The sequence below is a fragment of the Asparagus officinalis genome, chromosome 6 (genome assembly GCF_001876935.1).
Source record: "Asparagus officinalis chromosome 6, Aspof.V1, whole genome shotgun sequence".
NCBI classification, from domain to species: Eukaryota; Viridiplantae; Streptophyta; class Magnoliopsida; order Asparagales; family Asparagaceae; genus Asparagus; species Asparagus officinalis.
Genome location: NC_033799.1, coordinates 49,320,722 through 49,329,878, shown reverse-complemented (window position 1 = coordinate 49,329,878; position 9,157 = coordinate 49,320,722). Strand labels below are relative to the sequence as shown.

At 34.4% G+C, this 9,157-nt stretch overlaps 1 protein-coding gene across 2 annotated transcripts in view; it reads right to left on the bottom strand.

Moving 5' to 3' along the window:
• The window catches only part of LOC109844429 (SMR domain-containing protein At5g58720), a 33,969-nt gene continuing 26,489 nt past the window's right edge, over nt 1,678-9,157 (bottom strand). For both annotated transcript variants that reach the window (XM_020413449.1, XM_020413448.1), the window contains exons 8-11: nt 7,313-7,380; nt 7,129-7,235; nt 6,952-7,022; nt 1,678-2,018 (exon numbers count right to left, since the gene is read on the bottom strand). In XM_020413449.1, coding sequence (XP_020269038.1) covers nt 1,893-2,018; nt 6,952-7,022; nt 7,129-7,235; nt 7,313-7,380 — 372 coding nt within the window. In that variant the 3' untranslated portion in view covers nt 1,678-1,892. The remainder of the gene's footprint in view (nt 2,019-6,951; nt 7,023-7,128; nt 7,236-7,312; nt 7,381-9,157) is intronic.

Here is a 9,157-nt window from a genome sequence, read left to right as displayed (position 1 = left end):
AACTATAAAATATACAACCCATGATGAGTTAGATCAGTAATGGAGGGAACCCACGGCTTTTTCCCTCCATTTTCGCCGTTGAATCGCATTAAAGAGATCACCGGCTCCATAGGTGAAGGAGACGGTTTCTTGGGTGAGAGAAGATAGCATTTTAAGTACACTGGTGAAAATACATAGATTACATGTATAATAATGGGCTTTTAGGCTGGACCACACTTTTTTGGTTCTTTTGGGGCTAGAGAGTAAGGAAAAAAAAGTTGATTGGGCTGAACCACATCAGCTTCGTTATTTTGGGGCATTGACACATTTTCCTTATTTTTATATTTTAAAGCGATGTAGAGAGGACAAGGTTTTTATCCCAGAAGAGACGGATTGGGATTTCTTTAAAAAATAATCAGTGATGGCCTTCCTTGTCCTAATTGTTATAGGACTATATCAGAATAAAATATCTGTTAATGGGGTAAAGCCTTAAAAATGCAGGTTTATTAAAGATGTAGGGTTTTTTTTTGGATAATTTTGTCATAAAATCTTCAATAATTCCTTATTAGTCCCTCAAAATTTGAAAATTGTATATTAGAATCTCAAATCTTATAGGATGTTACAAAATGGTTTTATGGTAAACTCATACTAGATTTAAGGTTGAAGGTAAATTGGCAATTTTACCCCTTAGTTAAGTTCTCTAAATTTGTTTCTTAATTGGTTTAAACACAACACCCGCTTAAAAAAAATTTGTTCTTGTCGTCTGAAGCATTGTTTACTTCATAGTGATAGAAGAATCAGGACAGGATGCAAGAATGGGATTAGATGGGATTGTTGTACATATTTTTCGTATATGAATTATATAGTAATTATTATTCTTATAAACTATTGTGCTTAGAGTTGCTCAAGGATGTGATTTTTTTAATTTATACTCGACTTATACGTGGTAACAAATAACTACGTTGTATCAATGGAGAAAGAAAATGTCCTTTATGGGCTAGATATGTTCAGTAAAGGTTAAAAAAGAATAAACCACACCATTCTTGGCTTCATAACGGTTGTGACATGTTTAGCAAGGGTTAAAAAAGAATAAACCACTCCATTCTTGGCTCCATAGCAGTTGTCTTATTTTGCCCAAAAGGAGGAGGGGGGAATATTTGCCTGAGAAGTGAATTTTCTTCTGTGATTAATTAAAACAACATTGTTGCAAAATCAATCTTTGGTTTAATTCGTGCATCAGACTTTTATCTTTTGTCAATCATACTTTGAGTTCATATGAATTTATTTCTCTTTCACCATTCGTGTAAATTCCTAGCTTTTACGCAAAATAAAATTTTGAAGTTCATATTCATAATATTGGACCTAATGGGTTGCTTTCAAAAGATCAAATTAATAACAACGTAAAACTAAAGGCTAAAGGAATTCTAGCCGAGAAAGAGAACCCTCATGTTTTAGTGCATATCTAGCCATGCCGTAAAATCTACTCTCTCAAAAACTTGATACCATGTTAGTTACGGCCGAACCAGAGCCTCGGAAACTTAAAAGTAGGACAAACATAGAAACTTTTTACACTCCTTGAATTGCATTATATGATGTGCCTGAGCAAATTTAACCAGCAACATTATCAATATATCATGTTTCAATAAGCTAATGTATTTGAATAACAACTTTTGACCAAAATGTTACAGAGAATTTCCATCACCAGCAAAAGAGTCTGACCATAAATTATAAAGTACTCTATAATCAATACAAATACACTAACAGTCCCATTTATGTTCCATGTATTGTACAACAAATTAGAATACTGGCAGTAACTTTTTTTGGGTCAATCTACCATCAGTAGATATGCACAAGCTCTCTAATACGCGAAAGATGAACTAATATACAATGGTTATTTGCCAAACGAGTTAATCTTACTCTGAGTAATAGTCATCTTCTTCCATGAAATTGTACTCCTTGAGGCCATCAAGCCTGAGTAGCAAAGTTCCTGAATTTTCTTCACACCAATCAATACCTTCCCTCTTAACCAGGGAAATTACCTGCAATGATCAATTGAAGCCATATAGAATAAGATGTGTCCACTGCACATATTCTACGATAATCTCTAAAATCAAAAATTTTCAGAAAGACTCCTGAGTGTAAAAGAGTCAAAAAAATTCAATCAGGGGGTCTATCTACGAATATTAAAAGCAAAGGAGGTAATAAGTTCAAAACAACAATACTCTGAAGGGGTATTATCTTCAGTTAACCGAAAAATAAATGCATAGTTCAAAGAAAATTGATGGTTCATTAACATGTTGCACTTATTTTTATTTTTATTTTGTTCTTTAAAAGCAGTTGAACAACACGCTCAAAATATCTTCAAGCATGGAATGCTATCAATTTTTCTTCAGTCAATTAACCACCATCCCCATCTATTGAGCATGTAATTTCTCTAATGCATGCAGCACAGAGACCAGAATTATAAGGTGGCGATGATCGAGATCCAAGTTAATAAAGGCACATAAAAGTTTGTGTATCCAGATGTAAAGTAGAAGCCTTCTAAATTCTAGTCAAATGCTTACATAAACAGAAAAAAACAAAGGAAGAAAATATTAAGCTCTTTCTATAAGAGAGAGCAAAGCAAAATACACTTGGCGGAGCATTCAAATGGATGATCCCAATAGTTTTTTCATGTTTATGCATTTAAATACAATCCAATTTGCAAATCTATACAAGTGAATCAGTTGGTCATTTGTTTAAAAATTGGGTCAAAGTATCAAATCAAAATACAGAGGAATGAAATCTTTAACCATAGTTACTTCTTGTCTGTTGATGTTTTGAGGAAATACGTATCATAACCAAGAGGGTAGTCACCCATTTGGCATGATTTCACAATGTTCTCTTGAGATTCTAACTCATACAACAGAATGAGGCTTATTAAATATTTTCGATTCCATTACTTCAATAATAGGAGTATAGTANACATGAAAAATTATAATCCATCCATCAAAGTAGATGGATGGCCCACAAGCCCTATTAGAATCTGTGTAATGTTTTACGACCATGTTTGTTCCCAAGGGCAGTGTATGTAGCAGAATAAAATTTTATCATGCAGCGGTCATACAAGAGGATCATTCATATAGTAATATTTTTTCTGAATTTATAATGGTTGTTTGCTATGATCTTCTTTTCTAGAGGCTATAGCCTACAGGATGACCTAAATTCATTGCACAAATTTTATCGTGCAGGAAGTCTACCTAGCTTCTAATAGTCTCCTACTAGATTGTCTTGATATATCTTAATAATCTTGTCTTAGTCTATCTCTATGTCTGTCTACTTCCATGAGTGAACATTCTAATAATAAGGTCCTTCTATGCACCATTATCAAACTTAATGGTCTGAACTATCTTCTGTTGGCCCAAAATTTTCAGTCTTCTGATGGTCTCAGCGAAGATTGGATCATCTGAAACACGATCCCGATTGACCCAAGGAAGGAACGTTTGTAGAATGACAACAAGATAACTAGTTGTGTTCTAACATGGCTTTTAAATAGTATACCCACCGCTGGTAACACAATAGTTGGGAGGTTCCAATATGGCTTCCACAGTCTTGGGTTCGATTCCAGGCCGGGTTAACAAAAAATAAAATTATGAAGTCCCTAGCTCTATGGTAATGTTTCTCCCTAATGTCAAATAAATTTGGAATACACTCAAGAAGATATACTCCCATGAGAAAATATATCACAGATCTATGAGTTAAACAAGAGATCCTCTCATAGATTGTGTGCATTACAGGACAGAGTGTTACGCCTCTAATAAAGGGATGTAGGGGTAAAATGATGATTCATTAACCCTTGACAGAAGATATGAAAATCAATTATATTTTGCTTTTTCTAAGCTAAGGAGCAAAGCAAGTGTAGCAGGTGAACTTCACAGATGCGTCACATTTTTATAATATAATTGTATCATACACAACCACTCACTGTATTAGGCATGTTGTTTCTCAGTTTTCATATCATATATATTATTTTAATAAAAGCAAAAACAAATAATGACATAATAACAATGACCTAAGCATATTCCCATTAAGCTATTCTATTCAAGAATCATGAAGCATTCTATTGAAGCATGGAAAATTACTAGATTAGCCTAGTGTAAGAAAACTTGGTTTATAGGGCCATACTTATGCATGCGTCAACATATACATACACTTAATAAATGATGCAATTTGCTGGCTAGAAATTATCCGCACATCTGATACAATGTAGATGGGTATCTGTTGCGTGTCTGCATATGTTGAGCGCATATTCCATCATGCTGCTGCATACGCAGACACCATTTAGGGGCTGTTTGGTTCGTTTCCTTGATTTAGAGAAATGCAATTCCATGTAAAGAAACACAAGTTTTGAGTTTTCCAAACTTTTCTAAGAAATAGATTGTTTTGCTTTGGTTCGCACATAAAAAATAGTGGGAAACTAATGTATTTATTTTTCTTGTGTTTGGTTCGCATAGAAAAAAAGGAAAACTTTTGTAAACAAAGCAGAGAAGGAAAAAAATCTGACGTGGCAGAGTTTTCATCAATTTTCACTTGGTTGGGGAAGGAAATCGGAGAGGGAAGAAAATCTTAGTTGGCGGCGATTTCAGCAGAGTTTTCCCTCTTCCATCCGGGCGAACCAAAGTGGCACAAAGAAATGGGCGGAAACAAAAAAACTGACGTGGAGGGCTAAAAATCTGACGTGGAGGGGTTTTCTGAGTTTTCCACCCCTTATAATAGCGAACCAAACAGTCCCTTAGGAGTGAGTAAATTTTTTGAACCCAACCCAAATAACCATAGCCGCAAACATCACTTAATAAACCTGATCCCTTCTATTATCCATACCCTTCTTTAACCCCACCTCCCTCATTGCTAGAATTTTAATTGCCCTCTCTCAACTGAACGTCGTCTATAGTTGTTGCTAAAATGCAGTTTAACATTCATTGTTAATAGGGTCCTACCATGCTATTTGATCCATCTGCATGCAATCATGCATTGATATCAATTTAGACATTCTATATTATATGATACCTTTCATGTATTCCATAATTTTCTGGAAATTTCTGCTAAGTTTCTTTTAAAAAATAGTTAGTACATATGGGTTATGTGGTTTGAGCATAAAAGTGTACAACACATATGCACTGTGAGATGCGTAAATTGAATGCATATTCGGGTGGGACTGGGAAATAGTTTGAACTTGATATATCACTCAGGCTACTCAGCTAACCTGTGCCTACCTGTAACCCAAAACCCTCCCAGATCCAACCAAAGAGGGGGCTTGGGGGTGGGAGATGGGAGGAGGAAACAAGAACAAAAGTCAAATTCATCCCTTCGCTTTCCGCACCTTATCTGTTCTAGGATTTTCATTCTCCTCTCTCGATTGAGTTTCCCGATCTTTACTTGTTGTTTATACTGTTTTAAGTTCTAATACTTTTATAAGTCCTACCATGATATTCAATTAATTGGTATTTAATATCAACATTTAGTAATATGCATTCATTATTTCTTTCTTGGATTTTCTGAATTCTGTTTGAATAAAAAAAAAGAAAATCGTATGTATATATATATATATATATATGAGAATAATGGGTATCATATGTTATATGAGAGGGAACTCTAATTACGATCTTTCTGAGATCGAGTGTGCGTAGCGGCCTTCCCAACCAGAGGAACCCTCCTATACAATAATGTGACACAATCTACATCAACTGAATTAAAGAGAGAAATCTTCATAACCATACTTGATGGAAATTGTGCCACATCATTGCATATGAGGGAATGCTCTCATATATATTGATTATATATATATAATATATATATATAAGAAAACCTTATGTCGACGTAAGTGGACATGCCACCCAAAGTATATATGAGACAAACTTATGTCGACGGTAAGTGGATGCATCCACCAAAGTTTCTATCCATTGATGAAAAGTCTGCTTTCATATGATGCACGGATCTCTAGGTATTATCAAATGATAGAAACTTTATGATGACCACTTAAAAGTGTGACATAAGTTCTATTATATATATATATAATATATATATATATGTTATATAGTATATTGTGAGATTGTGAGCTCCAATTCTATCGTGCAGCTAGACTATCGGCTTCATCAAATTCATGATGCACAGCCATACATCTTATTCAACACGTCATCAAATGTATATAGTAAATTTTTCACATAACTGAGTCTTCTGGAGTATCGGGAGTATGAATCAAACTAGTTGATATGTTTAATTTTTTAGACAGCTTAACATCCGTCCCTTCTACACATAGCTAAACAATGGTTAAAATTTTCAAAATAATATAATTTTTTCTATATATAGATCATGATGAGTGAGAATCACGATGAGCGGTGTCGATCATACATTTCAAGTAGCCTATTGAGCTATGAGCTAGTTCACGATAAGAATTTGAGCTCACCATCTCATTTTATCATTTTCATATATATATATATATATATATATATATAGATAATATATATAGATAGAGAAATAGGTATGCTTAGTACCAAGCACAAGTTTTTGTGCTTAGTAGTGAGGTGGCATCTTCCTCTCCACTCATTAAAATCGGGACACATATTCACATGGTTGGGAAGTGGTTGGGAATTGGAATGAGTGGATGAGAATATAACACCTCACTACCAGCATACCCCATTTTTCTCAATATATATATATATATATATATATATATATATATAATATATATATTGAAAACTGTTGATTGAAAGGCTCATATGCACACATGCCCACGAAGGATGCTCATCAAAGCTTCCATAAATTACACAGATGATCGAAAATCCATCACCTTCATAGTTCTACATCAATGAATTTTTATTCTGCTTTTGTTTGATAGACAAATTTCAATTGCAACAACTAGCATGATTGCTACAAATATAAAGCAATAACTAAATTACAAAACTGTCGTAGATAACTAAAATGGTTGTTTCTTACCGTACGCTTCAGTTTTCCATTTCCAGGACCATCCCCACCACATCCAGTGATAACCTTGAGAAATTGGATAGCTATGCCAAAATATTGCAATTAGCTTCATGAAATTATAAACATTTTTATAGAATATCTCAATGAGCTTAATTAAATAGATAAAAAATTAAGGTAATTGATCCTTACAAGGAATATATGTAAACAACATGAGGTGAAGCTTCAAAAGTTGAATTCCTTGTTTGACATGCTGGCCATGCAGATCAATGGTGACTACATTTCTTATACCTTTGTTTCTGCATATAAATTGTGCACCAATATTAAAGTGTCCTTATAGAAACAAAATCAGCACAGAAAGGAAAACTTCACCCACCTGGCTTTAAATATCTCCCGACTGGCTTTCTCATCTTCCTTACGGGCCAGGTCACGATGAATTCTCCCCTAAACCAAATAAAACACATATTAGTCATATATAGTTAGTACAGGTACAGAACACACATTATCATCTTCATTTATGCCTTTTCCCATCAAAACAGATCTAGCGTGGAGCATAACTCGAAGTCATGAGCTCCACAAGAAATGTGGGCGATGGTTCAACCTGCTGAGAAATTAAGAAAATAAGCATAGCTAAAGCAAGACATTAGACCAAATGAATGAGATGTAATGTGTTAAAAGATAGGATAAGTTATGAGAAGTTAGGGAAAGCTTCAAAGTTTATAAATGAGGAAGCTTATCTGATATGGTATGCATATGCTCTCCAATGTGCAGTTAAAGGGAGTAACAGGACATAGGGGTAGACAAAGATGAACATAGAATGAAGAACTAATGGGACTTTAATGTTGGACAAAATATTAGTAGAGTCGAATTGGATACCAGCAAAACAGGAAAAGAAGTCTGTGCTACTTGTTGCTCTTGTAACCTCTTATGCACCGCATACCAGCATAATATAACTGGCCCAGAGGGAAAACAAGGCTCTGCTACTTGTTACTGCTGTAATACTTAAGCACCTACTACTGCTATGATTACTGATGTCTCCTTCAGGGATAAACATACAGCAGGTGTTTATAAAAGATTAAAAAAGGGAAAACAATTAACCTCAAAAAAGTTAATAGGAACGAATAAAGATAAATTTGAGGCCAGCTTAGGAGATGATGTTACTAACAGTATAAATATCAACATGAATTGTCCATAAAGTAGACTGATGGTTGAAAACTGCTTATGCCAATAAGAAAGAGCTCCATAACTTAGGAAAACCAACCAAGATAGTTATCTTCTTGTTATTGTTTTAAATAGTCTGACATGTCCGTGATATGTTGTTCTGTAAGGTGAGCGGCAAAATATGATTTTCATAGCGATTATCAGTATTGGTAAATTTTGGCGATATACCAGGATTTTCCCCACGCATCAGGCAACATTTCAGCCTAAACAAAAAGACAAATGTCACAATATTGGTTCGGGCTTTTATTTCTTAGGGTTTAGGGATCATTGACATCTAAACTCAAGATTGTTTCCGTTAATATAAATACTCAAAAGAGAAAAATAGGGTTTGATTAAGCCCTATTCTTTTGCGAGAGTTTTGCAGCTCTTCCCGTTTTTGGTCATTCACCAGAAGATAGACATGCGTGCTGCAGTGCCACCCCAACCACGCCTGAATGTTGCCGCCAATTAAGCCACAGTCTCGTATCATTTAAATCAATCTCCTCATTATCTGCACTGATGTTCTGTGAAACTTCGGCTTAGGAGATGTCAAAAAAGGCATAACTTGGAATTGTATACAAATAGGTTTTGTACTATCCTTTACACTTGGAAATGTTATTGATTTCTTTAAAAAATTCAATGTTTAAACATGAAAATAACATAACACTTTTTCTTCACAACTCGATTCTCTGGTGCATCAAGAATGGACATTTATGATATGTATACAAACTATCCAAAATGACATCCTGATATTTGACAAATATCCCTGATATATCTCCAGTAGCTGCCACCAAATATGGAATTTTTTCGCCCAACATGAATTCAACATCTGACATTTAGAATATTGCGTATTATTACCAACACAAAAGTTAAAAATAAACATGTAAAATCTAATTCAAAACTAAGCTCTCTATGCAATGATTTTGATAATCTCATACTCCAAGGTTGTTGAAACGTTGAACACAAGAGTTCATTATTTTCATGTTGAGTTTACTGACCTAAAATGTGTAAACGGCAAGAA